Below are 21892 nucleotides of genomic sequence, written 5' to 3' on the forward strand. Positions count from 1 at the left end.
ATGCCTGCCATAAAAGCCTGACGCATTGTAACCAATAAATGCCTGAGTGAATAAGTAAATGAGCATTTTTTGAATGACCCATAAAATTTTCAGAGAAACAAGCCATTATAATATTATTTACATCTAGAGATTAATTCTCCTTCTTGTCCTGCCCTGAATGAACATAGGAAGCTTTCTCTGGGTCATGGGATTCACATGGAAACACATACACATTTTATAAAGTACGACTTTTGTAAAAGCAAGCCCCCAAACCGGAAAACAAAAACAAAAACAAAAACACTTGACTTGCTCCCAAACAGAACCCATGTAACTTAAATGATTGGGTAATAGGAACATTCAAAATATTTATTTTGTTTCAAATTGTTTCATTGGTACAAACTAACCTGGGTAGTCACATCTTTTTTTTTAAAATTTAAAGAGACTCAGATGTATAGAACAGACTTGTGGACTCTGTGGGAGAAGGCGAGGGCGGGAGGTTTCAAGAGAACAGCATGGAAACATGTATATCTAGGGTGAAACAGATCACCAGCCCAGGTTGGATCCATGAGACAAGTGCTCAGGACTGGTGCACTGGGAAGACCCAGAGGGATGGGGTGGAGAGGGAGGTGGGAGGGGGGACCGGGATGGGGAATACATGTAAATCCGATGGCTAATTCATTTCAATGTATGACAAAAACCACTGCAATGTTGTAAAGTAATTAGCCTCCAACAAATAAAAATAAATGGAAGAAAAAAAAATAAATAAATTACTCTGAAAATTCTATCCAATTGGGTAAAAAGTGCAAGCAAGCAGTCTCATAGATATTAATATGAATTATCTACATGTTGAAACTTTTTATTGCATGGTTATCACCAAAGTTAAGGTGGTCTCCTTCTCAGAAGGTCCCAGCAACCCCGCTGGTGTGTCTGTGACCTGTTTCTGTGTCCTTTCAGTCTTGAATTACCTGCTGAGTCAGACAACTGGAGAACAAATTGGCAACAACCACAGAGGAGACTTTTCTGATACAAAAATATGACCTTAATCCCCCCAAGCCTTGAATATCCTCTGTCAGGGTGCTAAAAGTTCACCAGATTTGCACTAAGATCTCACACTCTCATTCATGTTTCCTCTACAATTCCTGTCTTTACTGAGAGAGGGGACAGGACTCATTTTGTCAATTCTTTGACCAGGATAAATCATCTTTCAGTTAAAAGAAGGGATAAGGGGAAAGCTAACTATTTTGGAACAGCTTTCAAACCCACGGATACTTGTGCATCCTTCTCCCCATCCGTTTGCTCATTTTATCACCTTATATCCCCTCGGCAAATAACAGTATGGATAAATGTTATGTTTTGAGGGCAGGGGACACACACACATGTAACTCACAGCGGTAGGAGGTATATTTGGGGGGCATCAAATCCTTCTCTGGAGAGACTGACCTGCATGCATGTAAATGATCAGACCCGTCACGGTCCGTGGCAGGAGGCTCCTGGCACCCCGCATCACCAGCAGACTTGCCACCTTTGACCGCCAGCATTTCAGTGCTGGAATTTGTCCCTGAAAATCTTCTCTTGATTGTTCTTTCATTTTGCTCACACCGATGTAAGAGCTGAGGGTCCCCGCGGGGGTCCCCGCCTCTGCTCTCCTGTTGCTTCCTTGAGGGTCTTTTAGTCTCAGAGGACCTCGACAGGGAGACACCACATCCTTCGTACGTTGTGCCTTTTGCTCCGTGCAGGTTTAAAGAGCAGCTTTCACAGCTGGTCAGCTCCGCGTGCTTTTTACCTTCGGATCCCAAGTGTACTGGATTGATTTCCCTAGGAGCAGAAGACTCACCCAGGTTTCCGCTTGGTTTGTTCCTTCTCCTTCTTCTCCGCGACAGGCGGAACTTCACTTGGGCTCTTCTCTTTGCCTGAATCCAGTGACTCTCACGGGTGGAAGATGAGTCCGAGGAATCTGTGTCGGTCTCACTGCATCGGGGGCTGGGGACGTGGAGGTGCAAGTCGCTTCTTCTCCCTCTCCCCTGCTCTCGGGCATGCTCGTCCCTCTGAGCGGCCCGCCTCCGCCTCCTAGGCTTCTGTGTTACTGGTTTCTTACCCGGCTCCTGCCTAGCAGGGCTCAGCGCTGTGACAGGGGTGCAGTGCTCAAGTGAGGCTCCTGACATGTCATGTGAGATGGCAGATCTAGACAAAGCGGCAGGCAAAGGGTGAGGGATTGGGGTGGGGAGGAAAGCCATGGGAATTGGAAAGGAGAGGACGGCCATGGGAAACAGAAAGAGAGAGATGAAAACAACAGCATGGACCCAAAGTTGGCAAAGGTCAAATGAGGGGGATGCACTAAAGGAAAAAAAATCAGGCTGATATAAATTATCCACAGGCAAGATAAGACAGCAGCGAGAGTCACACAGTCTCATCATATACAGCAAGAGTACAGAACACTGGTCTAAAAACACCAAACGGGCTCGTTCGCTGCACACTTACCTGCAGATGTCCTGAGTGGATGGACAGACAGACAACCTTGACTGGCTCCTGGGAGCTGTCCCAGTTGTTGGACTGCTGGCCTGGAGAAACAAGTTAGACAATTTGGCATCTTGGTTAAGGTAATACATGGTCGATATCTTGCTTTTTTTCCACATATTTAAAAAATTACAACAAACGTGGCTGCCGGTCATGTTGTTCGTCAGGCAGCTCACAGGATATAGGAAGTCGGAGGGCAGGTTTTGCAAAAGTAAAACTGATTTGAGGAACTTGGAACAGCTGAGATGCTGTACCACTTTGCTGTTGCTTCATTTGTGATAGAGGAAGATGATTCCACAAGTTTCTATTCTATTTACTGTAAACTTTTGAGTGGAGTGGCTCAATTTGCCTTGGAAACAAAATATGTAACTCTTGCATAGCCTGTGATATAAAGGACACAATGGCTATTATGTGACAAAGATGATACTAATTCAGGAAGCTTCAAGAATCAAATAGCCATTAGATTGCCAGATACTGCCTGGAGTTAACATTAAGTCACTTTAAGGCCCCATGAGATGATATATTTAAAAACACTGTAATATTTAAAAGCCTGCAGAGATTATTATTATTTCATCATGGAGGCTAATAAAAATCTATCCTTCACAACATTATTGACCTTCATAACTTTTAACTTCGTGGCCAGACTAAACCTAAGAATAAGAAAGCCTTAAATTATGCAGATTGGCATAAATTTCAGTCTGTTTCATGAGACTCCTATGTTTGAAACACAGCATTTTCTTCACTGCTTTGAATTTTCTAACCACTGTATTTAGTACATGTGATGATGATAAATAAAAGACTAGACTGTGTGAAGAATTACTATGTGCAAGGCATGGTACTGTGGTTTATCCGCCATCTGTTTAATCCTTATAATAATCTCACAAATGGGAAATAATAATAACTAATAGTTTTGAGGGAATATTATATGCCAGTCACAGTTCTAAGTAATTTTCCTATGTCCATTCTTTAGTACAAGAAACACATGTGGCAAATACTGTACTTTTTCCCATGTTACAGATGCGGAGATTGAGAAATCAGTGCTGCTCCTTGCTGGTAGATGGTGGAGCAGAGCTTCATGTGAGCAATTCTGCTCCTTGATCTGCTCTCATACTCAACTCTCAAGGCAACGCCCTCCTGTACACAGAGGAAACCCCGGGAGTTCAAGGCCCAGATTTAAACCAGTCTGACTGCACAGATGAAATTGCCAGCAAGAAAAATAACAGTAAACGTAGTAAGATTAACCCCAAATTTCAAAGTTCTAAAAATCCCCATATTAAAGATACATACATATAAATCAGCTATAAGAAAAAAACTGCAAAAAAGCATAAGCGTGCGAAAGCTGCACAATATGCTACTGAACAACCAATGAGTCATTGAAAAAAAATCAAAGAAGATATAAAAAATATCTGGAGGCAAATGAAAATGGAAACAACCTATGCAACTCAGCAAAGATACTTCTAAGAGGAAAGTTTATTGCAATACAAGCTTACCTAGGGAAACAATTAAAAATCTCAAATAAACAACTTAACTTTGCACCTAAAGAAACTAGAAAGGAAGAACAAGCACACCCCAACGCTGGCAGGAGGAGAGACATAATAAAGATCAGAGCAGAGATAAAGGAGCTAGAGGCTTAAAAAGCAACAGAAAAGATTAAACAAAAACAGTAGAAAAGATTAAACTAAGAGCTGGTTCTTCGAAATCTTTTCAAAATTGATAAACCTTTAGCCAGGATCGTCAAGAATAAAAGAGAGAGAGCACAAATCAATAAAATCAGAGAGGGAAAAGTAAAACTACGATCAACACCACAGAAATACAGAGGATCATTAGAGACTACTAAGAAATGGACAACTTCTTAGAAATGTATAATCTAACAAACTAGTGAATATAACAAAAAATCAACAGACTCACAGACATAGGAAACAAACTAGTGGTTATCAATGGGGGAAGGGAACAGGGGAGAGATAAAATAAGAGTAGGGGATTAACAAGTAAAAGCTGTTATGTATAAAATAAGTAAGTTGCAAGAATATACTGCACAACACATGAAATACAGACAGTATTTTATAAGAACTATAAATGGAGTGTAACTTTAAAAAATTATGAGTCACTATGCTGTGCATCTGTAACTTATATAATATTGTGCATCAAATATACTTCAGTTAAAAAAAAAAAAAAGAAGAAAGAAAACAATAAATACACCTGATTGTGGGATCCAGAGGAAAAGAAACTAATTCTAAGTTAAAAGGTTAGAAGAACTTCAAGAGGAGGTGTGGAGGGCTGAATAATACTGCCCCTTACTCCTAGTCAAGATGTCAACATTTTAATTTCTGGAATTTGTGAATCTGTTTCCTTACATAACAAAAATGACTTTACACAGGTGATTAAGTTAAGGACCTTGAGATGGAGAGATAGTCCTGCATTATCCAGGTGGGCAAGGCATAAGCATGAGGATTCCTCTAAGAGGGAGGTGGTAGCATTAGAGTTAGAGAGAGAAGATGAAAGTATGGGAACAGAGGTCAGAGAGAAGGGGAGATGCTCCACTTCTGCCACTGAAGATAGACGGAGGAGACCCTTGTGAGGCTGCCAGGGTTAATACCATGACAGGCTGCCTGGACCTAAGTTTTTGCTTCCCCCGAAATGATAAGATTCCCTACCCCCATCAGGTAACCTGAAGCCAGCCAATATGCTCCCAGTAAGAAACAAAGGAAGAGCTGAAAAGCCCGCGAAAGTTTGTACCAATAAAATTGCTTTGCAAACATGTAACCAATCCGCTTAAGCCAGCTACTAACCTCTTATGCATACCTTATAAATTTGGATAACAGCCTTTGTTCAGGGCTTTCTGACCTTGCGCCACTGTGTTGGTTGCAGCAGAAAGCCCTGACTCGAGCCAGTAATAAAACTTCCCTTTTTGTAAATTGCATTGTCTTGGAAGTTCTCTCTTCCCACTCAGGGATTCGGACATCGGGCAGAACAACCCTGAAAGGAGGAATGCAGGCAGCCTCTAGAAACAGGAAAAGACTGGAAAATGAGTTGTCCTCTATAGGTTCCAGAAGGAATGAGGTCCTGCTAACATCTGCAGTGTATCCCCTTGAGACCCATGTTTGACTTCTGACCTCTAGAACTACAGGGTGATACATTTTTGTGGTAATTTGTTTTAGCAGTCATAGGAAACTAACATAGGAGTAATACTCAACTAAGCTAAAAAGGAAAGTAGGAGTTATTAAAGAAGATATTAAAAATACTCTGAGGCAAAAGAAGCCACGTCCCCACAGGGGAGTATGGAGTCCTCTACATGTTCCAATAGACTTATCTGCACACTTTGTTCTTATTAAGTTTATTTTATTGAAGTATAGGGGCTTCCCTGGTGACTCAGTGGTAAAGAATCTGCCTGCAATGCAGGAGACCTGGGTTTGATCCCTGGATCGGGAAGATCCCCTGGAGAAGGGAATGGCAACCCACTCCAGTATTCTTGCCTAGGGAATTCCATGGACAGAGGAACCTGGCAGTCTACAGTCCATGGGGTTGCAAAGAGTCAGACACAACTGACCGACTAATACACACATTGAGGTATCAGTTTAGTTCAGTTCAGTCACTCAGTCATGTTCGACTCTTTGCAACCCCATGGGCTGCAGCACGCCAGGCTTCCCTGTCCATCACCAACTCCCAGAGCTTGCTCAAACTCATGTACATTGAGTCGGTGATGCCATCCAACCATCTCATCCTCTGTTGTTGCCTTCTCTTGCCGTCAATCTTTCCCAGCATCAGGGGCTTTTCCAATGAGTCAGTTCTTTTCATTAGGTGGCTGAAGTATTGGAGCTTCAGCTTCAGCATCAGTTATTCCAATGAATATTCAGGACTGATCTCCTTTAGGATGGACTGGTTGGATCTCCTTGCAGTCCAAGGGACTCTCAAGAGTCTTCTCCAACACCACAGTTCAAAAGCATCAATTCTTCAGCACTCAGCTTTCTTTATAGTCCACCTCTCACATCCATACATGACTACTGCAAAAACCATGGCTTTGACTAGACAGACCTTTGTTATCAAGGTAATGTGTCTGCTTTATAGCATGCTGTCTAGGTTAGTCATAGCTTTTCTTCCAAGGAGCAAGCATCTTTTAGCTTCATGGCTGCAGTCACCATCTGCAGTGATTTTGGAGCTCAAGAAAATAAAGTCTGAAACTGTTTCTGTTGTTTGCCTACCTATTTGCCATGAAGTGATGGAACTAGATGCCATGATCATAGTTTTTTGAATTTTAAGTAAGCTTTTTCACTCTCCTCTTTCACTTTCATCAAGAGGCTCTTTAGTTCCTCTTCACTTTCTGCCATAAGGGTGGTGTCATCTGCATATCTGAGGTTATTGATATTTCTCCTGGCAATCTTGATTCCAGCTTGTGCTTCATCCAGCCCAGCATTTTGCATGATGTACTTTGCATATAAGTTAAATAAGCAGGGTGACAATATACAGTCCTGATGTACTCTTTTCTCAATTTGGAACCAGTTCATTGTTCCACTTCTGGTTCTGACTGTTGCTTCTTGACCTGCACACAGATTTCTCAGGAGGCAGATAAGATGGTGTGTTATTCCCATCTCTTTATGAATTTTCCACAGTTTGTTGTGATTCACACAGTCCAACATTGTGTGTGATACACACAAACAAACATTGAAGTATAGTTGATTTATAATGTGTTAATTTCTGCTGTACAGCAAAGTGATTCATATTATATAAAATTCTTTTCCTTTATGGTTTATTGTAGGATATTGAATATAGTTCCCTACTATATGGTAGGACCTTGTTGTTTATCCATTCTATAAATAATAGTTTGCATCTGTTAATCCCAGGCTCTTGGTCCTTCCCTCTTCCACCCCTCCTCTTCTTGGCAACCACGGGTCTGTTCTCTATGTCTGTGAGCTGGTTTCTGTTTCATGGATAAGTTCATTTGTGTCATATCTTAGGTTTCACATGTAAGTGATATCATATGGCATTTATTTTTCTTTTTCTGGAAAGAGATTTACTTCACTTAGTATGATCCATGTTGCTGTAAATGGCATTATTTCATTCTTTTTTATGGCTGAGTACTAGTCTATTGTGAATACCAAAGTATTGCATTCTCTTTTTATGGTTGAGTAGTATTCCAGTGTGTATACTTCTCTGTCCATTTATCTGTCAATGGACATTTTGGTTGTTTCCATGTCTTGGCTATTGTGAATAGTTCTGCTCTGAACACAGAGCACCATGTATCTTTTTGAATTAGAGTTTTGTCTGGATATATGCCCAGGAGTGGGATTGCTGGATCATATGGCAACTCTATTTTTAGTTTTTTGAGGAACTTCCATACTATTTTCCATAGTGGCTGCACCAATTTACATTCCCACCAACAGTGTATGAGGGTTCCCTTTTCTCCACACCCTCTTTAACATTTGTCATTTGTAGCATCTGCATACTTTTGACTTTTAATTTTCTGAGTCTTTTCTATCAATTCATGGACACTGTGTATTTTTAAAGTCTTTGAATGTCATCTTTGGACACTAGTCCACGTTCAGTGATCTCCTTCAATATTTGTATCAAAACTAACTTATTTCAAGTTTTTAATTTAGATCAACTTCATATCTGTACCCATTGAAAGCATAAGCAGTTTTTGTAAAATATAAGCATTTTTCTGTACTTGAAGCAGTAAATTTTGTTCAAATGTGTATGATTTATTCCACATACACCAAATGAGTTTAGTAGGAATCTCTGCATACAGCAGACACTGAATAAAGACCACATATGTGAAGTTTGCTCCTCATTCTCTTTTAAAAACAGCAACACAATCCCAAAGCGACTCCCAATCATTGATAATGTGACTATAAATGTGGATCACAACATGATTACCATCATAATGGGTATCCATGGCTACTTAATGGTATGTTAAATCCAATTCCATGAGACTGCACAGACAAAGATCCTGAAATAGACATCATCATGAAAAAACACAATTTATAACCTCACAGGTCTGGGCAAATGCATATTCTGCAATGTGAAAGTGATTTATCAACAAAGAATAACACAGAACATTAAAAAAGATACAGCTTCCCTTTGGAGAGGTTTTGGCTTCACCATGATACTGATTCAAATAGCATTCATGTCTATAATGCTGAAGGATTTTGAAGAGCACTAAAATTATTCTTGTTGGTCCTCAGGAGTCTTTGAATAGCTCACATCTGGTTTTAGTTTGTATGCTCGGTGGACCAGTGTCTCCTGCTGGAGCAGATGCTGCCACGACTCCCAGGACCTTACCCTACCTTGAGTTCACTAGCTGTGGACTGCTTCCCACTTGCACTCTGTGCCCTGGAGTTTTCCTGGTAGCACGTCCACTTGCTGGGTTGCACACGGGCATAGCCTGGGAGTGTGGAATGAGTTAAACTGTTGGAGGACAGCTCTCAGATAGGAATCAATGATAAATGCCCTACTTTCCCATCTTCCCAGGGGCATAACTGAGGTGATTTCCAGAGTCTCTCAAAACATTCCAAGCTGGATGAAAACTCACTTGTCCCCAGCTCATCAACACACTCTTTATTGGCATTTCCCCTACCTCTGTCTTACTTTTCTCACGCATTATGTACTTTCCAGAATCCCTTCCCCCCAAAACTTCCTGAACCCAACAAAGACACCATCTAAATTGACTGGAATCTATTTGGCCAGCTAATTGGTATGAAATTAATATCAGCTTGTGTCACTTTTGATTCATTTGCTCAGCAAAAATGAATAAAGATTTATCAAGTAATAAACATGATGGTGAGTTCTGGGATTAAGAAACAGATGGTATTCTGATAGGGCTTCTTATTTGGTGGGAAAGATGTGTAAGTGAACAGGTGATTTTAATACAGTCTACACCCAAAGAAGATGTCCTTTTCATTATAGAGGACAGGAATGCAAAAGTAGGAAGTCAAGAAACACCTGGAGTAACAGGCAAATTTGGCCTTGGAGTACAGAACGAAGCAGGGAAAAGGCTAATAGAGTTTGCCAAGAGAACGCACTGGTCATAGCAAACACCTTCTTCAAACAACACAAGAGAAGACTCTACCCATGGACATCACCAGATAGTCAACACTGAAATCAGATTGATTATATTCTTTGCAGCCAAAGATGGAGAAGCTCCATACAGTCAGCAAAAACAAGACCTGGAGCTGACTGTGGCTCAGATCATGAACTTCTTATTGCCAAATTCAGACTTAAATTGAAGAAAGTAGAGAAAACCACTAGACCATTCAGGTATGACCTAAATCAAATCCCTTATGACTATACAGTGGAAGTGAGAAATAGATTTAAGGGACTAGATCTGATAAACAGAGTGCCTGATGAACTATGGATGGAGGTTCGTGACATTGTACAGGAGACAGGGATCAAGACCATCCCCATGGGAAAAAAAAATGCAAAAAGGCAAATAATTGTCTGAGGAGGCCTTACAAATAGTTGTGAAAAGAAGAGAAGTGAAAAGAAAGGGAGAAAAGGAAAGATATTCCCATTTGAATGCAGAGTTCCAAAGAATAGCAAGGAGAGATAAGAAAGTCTTCCTCAGTGATCAATGCAAAGAAATAGAGGAAAACAACAGAATGGGAAAGACTAGAGATCTCTTCAAGAAAATTAGAGATACCAAGGGAACATTTCATGCAACAAATCATGGTTTTGATAAAGGACAGAAATTGTATGGACCTAACAGAAGCAGAAGATATTAAGAAGAGGTGGCAGGAAGACACAGAAGAACTGCAAAAAAAAGATCTTCACGACCCAGATAATCACGATGGTGTGATCACTCACCTAGAGCCAGACATCCTGGAATGTGAAGTCAAGTGGGCCTTAGAAAGCATCACTATGAACAACGCTAGTGGAGGTGATGGAATACCAGTTGAGCTATTTCAAATTCTGAAATATGATGCTGTGAAAGTGCTGCACTCAATATGCCAACAAATTTGGAAAACTCAGCAGTGGCCACAGGACTGGAAAAGGTCAGTTTTCATTCCAATCCCTAAGAAAGGCAATCCCAAAGAACGCTCAAACTACCACACAATTGCACTCATCTCACACGCTAGTAAAGTAATGCTCAAAATTCTCCAAGCCAGGCTTCAGCAACACGTGAACCATGAACTTCCAAATGTTCAAGCTGGTTTTTAGAAAAGGCAGAGGAACCAGAGATCAAATTGCCAACATCTGCTGGATCATTGAAAAAGCAAGAGAGTTCCAGAAAAACATCCATTTCTGCTTTATTGACTATGCCAAAGCCTTCAACTGTGTGGATCACAATAAACTGTGGAAAATTCTGAAAGAGATGGGAATACCAGACTACCTGACCTGCCTCTTGAGAAACCTGTATGCAGGTGAGGAAGCAACAGCCAGAACTGAACATGGAACAACAGATGGTTCCAAATAGGAAAAGGAGTATGTCAAGGCTGTATATTGTAACTTCTATGCAGAGTACATCATGAGAAATGCTGGGCTGGATGAAGCACAAGCTGGAATCAAGATTGCTGGGAGAAATATCAATAACCTCAGATATGCAGATGACACCACCCTTATGGCAGAAAGTGAAGAGGAACTAAAGAGCCTCTTGATGAAAGTGAAAGAGGAGAGTGAAAAAGTTGGCTTAAAGCTCAACATTCAGAAAACGCAAGATCATGGCATCTGGTCCCATCACCTCATGGGAAATAGATGGGGAGACAGTGGAAACAGTGTCAGACTTTATTTTTTTGGGCTCCAAAATCACTGCAGATGGTGATTGCAGCCATGAAATTAAAAGATGCTTACTCCTTGGAAGGAAAGTTATGACCAAACTAGACAGCATATTAAAAAGCAGAGACATTACTTTGCCAACAAAGATCCATCTAGTCAAGGCTATGGTTTTTCCAGTGGTCATGTATGGATGTGAGAGTTGGACTGTGAAGAAAGCTGAGTGCAGAAGAATTGATGCTTTTGAACTGTGGTGTTGGAGAAGACTCTTGAGAGTCTCTTGGACTGCAAGGAGATCCAACCAGTCCATCCTAAAGGAGATCAGTCCTGGGTGTTCATTGGAAAGATTGATGCTAAAGCTGAAATGCCAATACTTTGGCCACCTCATGCGAAGAGTCGAGTCATCGGAAAAGACCCTGATGCTGGGAGGGATTGGGGGCAGGAGGAGAAGGGGACGACAGAGGATGAGATGGCTGGATAGCATCATTGACTCGATGGGCATGAGTTTGAGTAAACTCCGGGAGTTGATGATGGACAGGGAGGCCTGGTGTTTTGCAATTCATGGGATCGCAAAGAGTCAGACATGACTGAGCGACTGAACTGAACTGAACTGTGTGTATCCTGAGAGTGGTAGTGTGAGTTTTGGTGTAGGAAGGGTCCAGATGCAAGACAGAACAGAGATTTAGAGTAAGTGCCCTAGAGGAGATGACAGCTTGCCTCAAAAGGAAATAGTTGGTGATGGGGGTAAGCAGCCCCAACAGGGAGAAATGTGCATTAGAGCAGAGTGGGGAGATCATGGAACCACAGAAAGTTTGGTGGTGGTTAGAAGGAGGGTGGTGAGTGATACAGGAAGTGATAAAATTCAGGAGAAAAGAGCAGAGAGGTGTTCCACACACTACATTGAAATGCTTGAATTGTACCCTTAAATAAATGGAAAATCACTGACAGACAGTCAGCAACAAATGGAAACAATTATATTGGGGCACTAGAAAGCTCACTGTGGCAGCTGAGAACTGGAAGGTCCAGAACTGACCATCAGCAGGCAGAAGAATTAGGATTCAATATATCCAAGATATGACTGGGAAAGAGGAGAGGAGAATCCTAAGAAATACCATTCCAACTAGATGCTTTATTTTTAAACATAATAAAATTATTTGAAAGATCAGCTGAACAAAGTAACATGGGGAAACATCTAGGAATATACTTTTAAAAAAGCTACATGAAATCAGAAGACATTTACCAAATATCAAAACACAGTATGAATCTTCAGAAATAAGAATATGTGGGTGGAAAAGATACATCATAAAAATAGAAATCTATCCACCTAGCATCATCATCTGTCAATTATCTATTTACTATATACCTATCTATCATCATCACCTGTCTTAGGAAGTCAAAAGAGACCTAGAGTAACAGGCAAGTTTGGCCTGGAAGTACAAAATGAAGCCTGGCAAAGGCTAACACAATTTTGACAGAATGCGCTAGTCATAGCAAACACCCTTTTCCAATGACACAAAAAGTGAATCTACATATGGACACCACCAGATGGTAAATACTGAAATCAGAATGATTGTGTTCTTTGTAGCAAAAGATGGAGAAGTTCTATACAGTCAGAAAAAACAAGACCTGGAACTGCTTGTGGCTCAGATAATGAGCCTTATTGCAAAATTCAGGCTTAAATTGAAGAAAGTAGGGAAAACCACTAGACCATTCAGGTATGAACTAAATCAAATCCCTTATGATTATACAGTGAAAGTGACAAATAGATTCAAGGGATTAGATCTGATAGACAGAGTGCCTAAAGAACTAGGGACTGAGGTTCATGACATTGTACAGGAGGCAGTGACAAAAACCATGCCCAAGAAGAAAAAATGCAAGAAGGCAAAGTGGTTATCTGAGGAGTCCTTACAGATAGCTGAGAAAAGAGGAACAAAAGGTAAAGGAGAAAGGAAGAGACATGCTGAACTAAATGCAGAGTTCCAAAGAATAACAAGGAGAGATAAGAAGGCCTTCCTATATGAGCAATGAGAATAGACAGAAATGAAAAAATGGGAAAGATTAGAGTTCTCTTCAAGAAAATTGGAGATTACAAGGGAACACTTTCATGCAAAGATGGACACAATAAAGGCCAGGAACAGCAAGAAACTAATAGAAGAAGAGATTAAGAAGAAATGGCAAGAACACACAGAAGAACCGTACAGAAAAGGTCTTAATGACCCAGGTAATCACAGTGGTATCGTCACTCACCTAGAGCCAGACATCCTGAAATGCGAAGTCAAGTGGACCTTAGGAAGCATTAGAATGAAGAAAACTAGTGGAGGTGATGGAATCCCAGCTGAGCTATTTCAAATCCTGAAAGATGATGCTGTTAAAGTGCTGCACTCAATATGTCAGCAAACTTGGAAAACTCAGCAGAGACCACAGAACTGGAAAAGATCAGTTTTCATTCCAATTCCAAAGAAGGGCAATGCCAAACAATGTTCAAGCTACCATACAATTGTGTTCATTTCACATGCTAGCAAAGTAATGCTCAAAATCCTTCAAGCTAGGCTTCAACAGCATGTGATCCAAGAAATTCCAATGTACAAGCTGGATTTAGAAAAGTCAGAGAAACCAGAGATCAAACAAATGCAACATCTGCTGGATCATAGAAAAACCAAGAGAATTAACAAAAAAAGTCTACTCCTGTTTAATTGACTACGCTAAAATCTAGAACTAACACTAAAAAAAGATGTCCTTTTCATCAGAGGGGACTGGAATGCAAAAGTAGGAAGTCAAGAGATACCTGGAGTAACAGACAAGTTTGGCCTTGGAGTACAAAATGAAGCAGGGCAAAGGCTAACAGAATTTTGCCAAGAGAACACACTATTCATAGCAAATACACTCTTCCAACAACCTGAGAGATGACTCTACACATGGATGTCACCAAATGGTCAATATGGAAATCAAATTGATTATATGCTTTGCAGTCAAAGATGCAGAAGCTCTATACAGTCAGCAAAAACAAGATCGAGAGATGACTGAGGCTCAGATCGTGAAATTCTTATTGCAAAATTCAGACTTAAACTGAAGAAAGTAGGGAAAACCACAAGACCATTCAGATATGACCTAAATCAAATCCCTTTCAATAATAGAGCGGAAGAGACAAATGGATTCAAGGGATTAGATCTGATAGAGTACTATGTCTATCTAAGTACTATGGATGGAGGTTTGTACCACTGTACAGGAGGCAGTGATTGAAACTATTGCCAAGAAGAAGAAATGCAAAAAGGCAAATGGTTGTCTGAGGAGGCCTTACAAATAGCTGTGAAAAGAAGAGAAGAGAAAAGCAAAGGAGAAAAGGAAATATATTCCCATTTGAATGCAAAGTTCCAAAGAATAGCAAGGAGAGATAAGAAAGCCTTCCTCAGTGATCAATGCAAAGAAATAGAGGAAAACAACAGAATGGGAAAGACTAGAGATGTCTTCAAGAAAATTAGAGATACCAGGGGAACATTTCATGCAGAGATGGGCTCGATAAAGGACAGAAATGGTATGGACCTAACAGAAGCAGAAGATATTAGGAAGAGGTGGCAAGAATACACAGAATAATTATACAAAAAAGATCTTCATGACCCAGATAACCATGATGGTGTGATCACTCACCTAGAGCCAGACATCCTGGAATGTGAAGTCAAGTGGGCCTTAGAAAGCATCACTACAAACAAAGCTAGTGGAGGTGATGGAATTCCAGCTGAGCTATTTCAAATCCTAAAAGATGATGCTGTGAAAGTGCTGCACTCAATATGCCAGCAAATCTGGAAAACTCAGCAGTGGCCACAGGACTGGAAAAGGTCAGTTTCATTCCAATTCTAAAGAAAGGCAATGCCAAAGAAAGTTCAAACTACCACACAATTGCAGTCATCTCACATGCTAGCAAAGTAACGCTCAAAATTCTCCAAGCCAGGCTTCAAGAGTATGTGGACGGTGAACTTCCAGATTCAAGCTGGATTTAGAGAAGGCAGAGGAACCAGAGATCAAATTGCCAACATTCACTGTATCATAGAAAAAGCAAAGAATTCCAGAAGAATATCTACTTCTGCTTCACTGATTATGCTAAAGCCTTTGGCTGTGTGGATCACAACAAACTAGAAAATTCTTAAAGAGATGGGAATACCTTAACATATACCTCCTGAGAAATCTGTATGCAGGACAAGAAGCAACAGTTAGAACTGGGCATGGAAAAACAGACTGGTTCCAAATTGGGAAAGGAGTACATCAAGGCTGTATATTGTCACCCTGCTTACTTAATTTATATGCAGAGTACATCATGTGAAATGCTGGACTGGATGAAGCACAAGCTGGAATCAAGATTGCGAGGAGAAATATCAATAACCTCAGATACATAGATGAAACTACCCTTAATGGCAGAAAGTGAAGAATGAACTAAAGAGTCTCTTGATGAAAGTGAAAGAGGAGAGTGAAAAAGTTAGCTTAAAACTCAACATTAAAAAAACTAAGATCATGGCATCTGGTCCAATCACTTCATGGCAAATAGGTGGGGAAACAATGGAAACAGTGACAGACTCAGGGACTGAATTACAACAAGATTGCCATTAGAATCAAGCCCCCCAAACAGACTTCAAAATGCACCTTTAACTTGACTTTCTACCTGTCCTGTCTTATGTGCCCAGATCCCTCATTTATGATTCTTGGAGTGATGTCTGAAATACACCACCTGCACTGAACGTCTTGTTACTAGTACTGCTTTGAAGGAAACCCAAACTGAGAGATAGTTTGTACCAGAGATACTGCTGGAAAGGAGAAGCACAGGATAGAATTTAGGAACTGGGTCACTATGGCCAGACATAAGAGGGAACCCTGTGCTGGGAGTGAGTGGGGTGGTGCTGATGCCTAGTGCACTATAGCGTCATGATTCCTCCGGGAGGCTGAGGTGCAGGTAGTGGGGGGCATGCAGAAGCCCAAGCATTTGCGCAGAAAGAGCCAATGGTAATTGGAAGGATACGCAGTTGCGTGGCTTGGTTTCCTGCTTTGGAAGCTCCTGTGAAAAACAACGGGAGTTTCAGCTGGGCCAGGTAGCAACCTAAGGTGCTTTGTGTAAATCCCCAAGGTGCATCAGCCCCTAATCATTCAGGTGTGCAATTCTAGGCAACATTCTTTTTTTTTTTTTTTTGAAATCTCATACACTAGATTTACTTTGTTCCGGAAGAATTTAAAAGTAAACAGTTCTCTGGATGCCTAAAGGTAATGCCTATGTTTACTGAGGCTTGTTTTCAGATATTGAAGCTAGACATAGAAAACAAACTTGTGTTTATCAAAGGGAAAAGAGAAACTGGATATATCAGGACTTTGGGATTAACATATACACATTACTATATACGAAAGAGATAATCAACAAGGACAAACTAGACAGCACAGATAACTCAATATTTATAATAACCTATAAGGGAAAAGAATCATATACATATATATGTATATGTATAAAGTCTCTGTGACCCCGTGGGTTGCAGCACAAGGACGTGAGGCCTCCCTGTCCCTCACCATCTCCCAGAGTTCACCCAAGTTCATGTCCATTGAGTTGGTGATGCCATCCAACCATCTCATCCTCTGCTGCCCTCTTCTCCTTTTGCCTTCAGTCTTTCCCAGCATCAGGGTCTTTTCCAAGTAGTCAACTGGTCACATCAGGGGGCCAAAGCTTTGGAGCTTCAGCTTCAGCATCAGTCCTGCCAATGAGTATTCAGGGTTGATTTCCCTTAAAATTGACTGGTTTGATCTTCTTGCTTTCCAAGGGAGTCTCAAGAGTCTTCTCTTGAGAGTATATATGTATACATATATATATGTATATATATATATATATATATATATATATATATATAGTATACCTCCCTCACCCCCCACCACCCCCTCCACAAACCTTGCTGGGGGTATATAAATGGGTAGGGAAACCCTGGAATGTCATCCCTGTTCTCCTCTCCTTGTTCTGCCCTTCGGTACAAGTAGTGGCAAGCAAAGTGGGATTCCTATTCCTGTGAACTGTAAATTTCCTTTAGTCATTCCCTTATCTCCCTACACTATTTGTTATTGTTCATTCACTAAGTTGTGTCTTGAAACTAACACAACTTTGTAAATTAACTATACTTATATATATGTATGTATGTGATATGATATATATATATATATATATATATATATATATATATATATATATCAGAGAGGAGTTAGGCAGAGAGTGGCCTCTTGGAAGATCACAGAGCTTGTCAGATTCAATTCCATGGGTAGTAGTGACAATAATAATTATAGCAACACTAGTAATAATCAGAAATAGTAAATATTGGTTTATTCACCAAAGTCTCATAACATGCTTTACTTATATATATGTATCCAACATATACAACCTTGGAAAGTATGGATTATTATACACCTTTAACAGAATGCAAAATAGCAAGTCTTAAAGAATTCAGAGAGTTTGGCAGAGTTCTTTCCATTTCATAGGGGACTGTAGGGATTCAGGTCCATCATCCCATCACTAGCCACTTTCCCACAACTTTCTATCAGCTTCTTCCCCTTTTCTGTCTTACTCCCCCTCTCCCTCATTCCTGCTGCCTAGGAAGCATTTCCCAAACAGGGTACCCATACAAGTCCTTGTCCAACATCCTGCCTTTGTGTGAACATCAGCTCAGTCCCTGGATGTCTAGGGTGGGCTGTATGCCAGGCGAATGGATTGGCTGTTGCCTTTGCCCTGTCAGCCTGGACCTCCTCCCACATTCCCATAATTTTATGTATTCCCCATCACTGAGCCCTCGAGCTGTGGGTCTTCTGCCCTGCAGCAAAGTCTATTTACAAGATCAAGTTCCCAAATCCTGGCCCTTCCTTTAACATGGTGCAATTACTTGTTCAGAGAGAAGATAAATATTCTTCTCATAGTTCTCACTGCCTGCCATTTTTCTTCATTTTATCAGTATTCCATGAGCTTTAAGATGTGCCTTAAGGGAGATTCCCCAGTCATTTCCTTCATCTTATTAAAAAGGCTTCAGTGGTTCCTGATTGTCTAATAAATTAAATACAAAGAGACTTTGTTGTTGGTTAGTTGCTAAGTTATATCTGACTTTTGCAACTCCGTGGACTCCCGCCAGGCTCCTCTGTCCATGTGATTTCCCAGGCAAGAATACTGGAGTGGGTTGCCATTTCCTTCTCCAGGGGATCTTCCCAACCCAGGATCAAACCCATGTCTCCTGCATTGGCAGGAGGATTCTTTACCACTGAGCCACCAAGGATTTAGGGCCTTGGGTTCTGCACCCCATCTACTTTTCTGGTATTTACTTTCATCAGTCTTTTTAATTTCCAGCTTCTAGAAAAGCATAGCTTATTTGTTATTATTATCAATTATGTCCCATACTCGAATTTCTATATCTTTCTCCTTAGAGAAGAACAAAAGTGAAGGCTTGGGATTTTCCTCAAGGCCCACTTAATTTTTCCAGCTTTATGCCAGCCATTTCCTTTGAACTCCAAGCCCTTTTTAATTTCCTTTATGGGATCCAGCTTGCTCTGATTTATATTTTATCATCTGTGTTCCTGTCTAGCCATTTCCAAATTGCCACAATGTTCTATGGTTAATCTTTTAGGCTTCTGTACCAGATTGAGAAAAGAGGCCACATCTTACTAATTTTAGGAAACTTCATAATGTCCTGTATGCAGCAGGTGTCTAATAAACAGTTTTGGGGTTGAATTGACCTTGGCAAGTCTCATCCTGATTCTAGTGGAGATAAAAGATGACAATCACATCACAGTGCTCCAAGAAGAAAGGACTTCACTCTCTTCTGGCAAAGAGCCACTTTTGTTTTGTAACAAAATAAGTGAACTGAGGTCTAAGTGTTATACCGTTCTTAAGACTATTTCCATGGACTTTGGAGTAAAAAGCATATCAAATGCAAGATGTATGTCCTATTTTCTTTTAAAGATAGAGGTTTCTATTTAGAAAAAGACATAACTATATTGTAAAGAAGAGTATGTCCTTCAACAATTTGTAAGCTGGTAGGGTCTGTTTAAAAAGAAAACATGGTAATTGTGAATAAAAATTAATTAAAATCTTTAAAATGCATGGCCCTATTCAACATCAATGAATTGTTTTAATTTGCTAGTTGGTACATTATGAGAGCTTGGTAATTTGTTTATCCCTTTAATAGGTGCAAGATGGAAATGTATTGGGGAGGGGAAGATAACAATTGGCTGGATGAGCAGAATAACATGTCCTTTGAAATGAAGCATTCTTTGTAACGGAGTTTATTTCAGATGATTATATTGTACAGCACATTCAAATGAGAAAAGCAAATAGGAGGCCAGCTGCACTAATTTTATCAAAGTTATTTATATCAAAAGTATAATTAAAGGCAGTGAGCTTAAATTAGGTTTTCTGGGAATCTGTTTATAGGCAATGCAAGACAATTTTTCTCGGTGGCATCTAGGCCATGATTGTAATCTGGGGGCAATGTTAACTATTGCCAATTGGCCTTGGCATTTTGAAAATTAATTATTGTTTCAAAAGATGATGAAACAGTTGCCTCCTGCTGCCTTGACAGGTTTAGGTCCACTCCACTAGAAGAGCCTGACAGATAATTTATGGATGTGCCAAATAATGATCATGCATAACCATTTACAAATGGCTTCCCTTATCCAGTAATACATTAAGAATACCTTGTGAAGAGTGATTCTAGAACTTCCAACAGGAGGTGATGTTGTAGAAGCTGGTTTGTAAAAAAAGCCTCTACTATATTACTCAGCCATTAAGGAGAATGAAGTAATGCCAGTTACAGCAACATGGATGGGTCTAGAAATCATCATGCCAAGTCAGACAGAGAAGGAGAAATATTGTATGACATCCCTCATGTGCAGAATCTAAAATGATATAAATGAACTTATTTATAGAACAGAAACAGACTCCAGACTTAGAAAACAAAATTATTGCTGTCGGACTGAAGGAATGAAGGGATAGACATGGGATGGACGTGCACATAATGCAGTGTTTAGAGTGGGTAACCAACAATGTCTTACTGTGCAGCACAGGGAACTCTGCTCAGCCTTGCGTGCTGAAGGGGTTTGTGTAACTCAATGAAGCTGTGAGCCATGCCATGCAGTGCCACCCAAGACAGATGGGTCATAGTGAAGAGTTCTGACAAAACGTGGTCCACTGGAGGAGGAAATGACAACCTACTCTGGTATTCTTACCGTGAAAACCCCATGAACACTATGAAAAGGCAAAAGGATATAACACTGGAAGATGAGCCCCCAGAGTTGGAAGGTGTCCAATATGTTACATGGAAGATCAGAGGGCAATTATTAATGGCTCCAGAAAGAATGCAACAGCTGAGTCAAAGCAGAAATGACACTTGGTTTTGGATCTGTCTGGTGGTACAAGTTAAGTCTGTTGTAAAGAGCAACATTGCATAGGACACTGGAATGTTCAGTCCATGAATCCAGGTAGATTGGGTGTGGTCAAGCAGGAGATGGCAAGATTGAATGCCACATCTTAGGAATCAGTGAACTAAAATAGATGGGAATGGGCAAATTTAATTCAGATGACCATTATATCTACTACTGTGGGCAAGAATCCCTTAGAAGAAATGGAGTAGCCCTCATAGTCAACAGAAGAGTCTGAAATGCAGTACTTGGGTGCAGTCTCAAAAGTTGTTGAATGATCTTGGTTCGTTTCCAAGTCAAATCATTCAACATCACAGTAATCCAAGTCTATGCCCCAACCACTGATGCCAAAGAAGCTGAAGTTGACTGGTTCTATGAAGACCTACAACACCTTCTAGAACTAACACCAAAACAATGTCTTTTTCACCATAGGAGATTGAAATGCAAAAGTAGAAATTCAAGAGATAGCCAGAATAACAGACAAGTTTGGCCTTGTGGTACAAAATGAAGCAGGGCAAAGGCTAACAGAATTTTGTCAAGAGAACATGCTGGTCATAGCAAACACCCATTTCCAACAACCCAAGAGATAACTCTACACATGTACATCAGCAGATGGTCAACACTGAAATCAGATTATTGTGTTGCTTGCAGCCTAGATAGAGAAACTCTGCACAGTCAGCAAAGGAACACTGGAGCTGACTGTGGCTCAGATCACACGCTCCTGATGGCAAAACTCAGGAAGATTTCAGGGAAAAACCACCAAGCAACTCAGGTGTGACCTAAATCAAATCCCTTATGATTATGCAGTGGAAGTGATGAATAGATTCAAGGGATTAGATATGGTAGACAGAGTGCTTGAAGAACTATGGACAGAGGTTCATAACACTGCACAGGAAGCAGTGATCAAAACCATTCCAAAGAAAAGGAAATGCAAGAGAGAGAGGCTTAAGAAGAATGAAGTAATGTGAGAAAGGAATTTAAAGGAAAAGTGAAATATAAAAAATAAGGAGCCAGAGAAAAAGGAGAAAAAAGGTTTTAATAAAATGAAAATAAAAGAGGATAAAAAATAGATATGACTAAGTATCTCTTCAAAAAATTATGATATAATGTGCACGCAAGATGGGACTGTACATGGATTTGAAAAGGCTAATGACTACACATCACAACTTGCAGGAATAATCTTAGACGGATTCTGTAAGTAATACCAAAGAACTATCTGAAAAAGCTTTTAATACTATGGATAACATGATGGGTCATACTAGACAGACATCCGAATGTGAAAA

General features: G+C 40.3%; 1 protein-coding gene across 5 annotated transcripts in view; it reads right to left on the reverse strand.

Moving 5' to 3' along the window:
• The window catches only part of MARCHF1 (membrane associated ring-CH-type finger 1), a 1143673-nt gene that overhangs the window by 120008 nt on the left and 1001773 nt on the right, over positions 1 to 21892 (reverse strand). For 4 of the 5 annotated variants that reach the window (XM_070464065.1, XM_070464068.1, XM_070464067.1 and 1 more), the window contains 2 exons: positions 2458 to 2537; positions 1420 to 2160 (listed from right to left, as the gene is read on the reverse strand). In XM_070464065.1, the coding sequence (XP_070320166.1) occupies positions 1420 to 2160; positions 2458 to 2537 (821 nt within the window). Of the gene's footprint in view, positions 1 to 1419; positions 2161 to 2457; positions 2683 to 21892 lie in introns of those variants that run through there. The other variant, XM_070464069.1, reaches the window with a different exon arrangement.

Source organism: Odocoileus virginianus, unplaced genomic scaffold (assembly GCF_023699985.2).
Source record: "Odocoileus virginianus isolate 20LAN1187 ecotype Illinois unplaced genomic scaffold, Ovbor_1.2 Unplaced_Contig_13, whole genome shotgun sequence".
In the NCBI taxonomy this organism is placed as follows: Eukaryota; Metazoa; Chordata; class Mammalia; order Artiodactyla; family Cervidae; genus Odocoileus; species Odocoileus virginianus.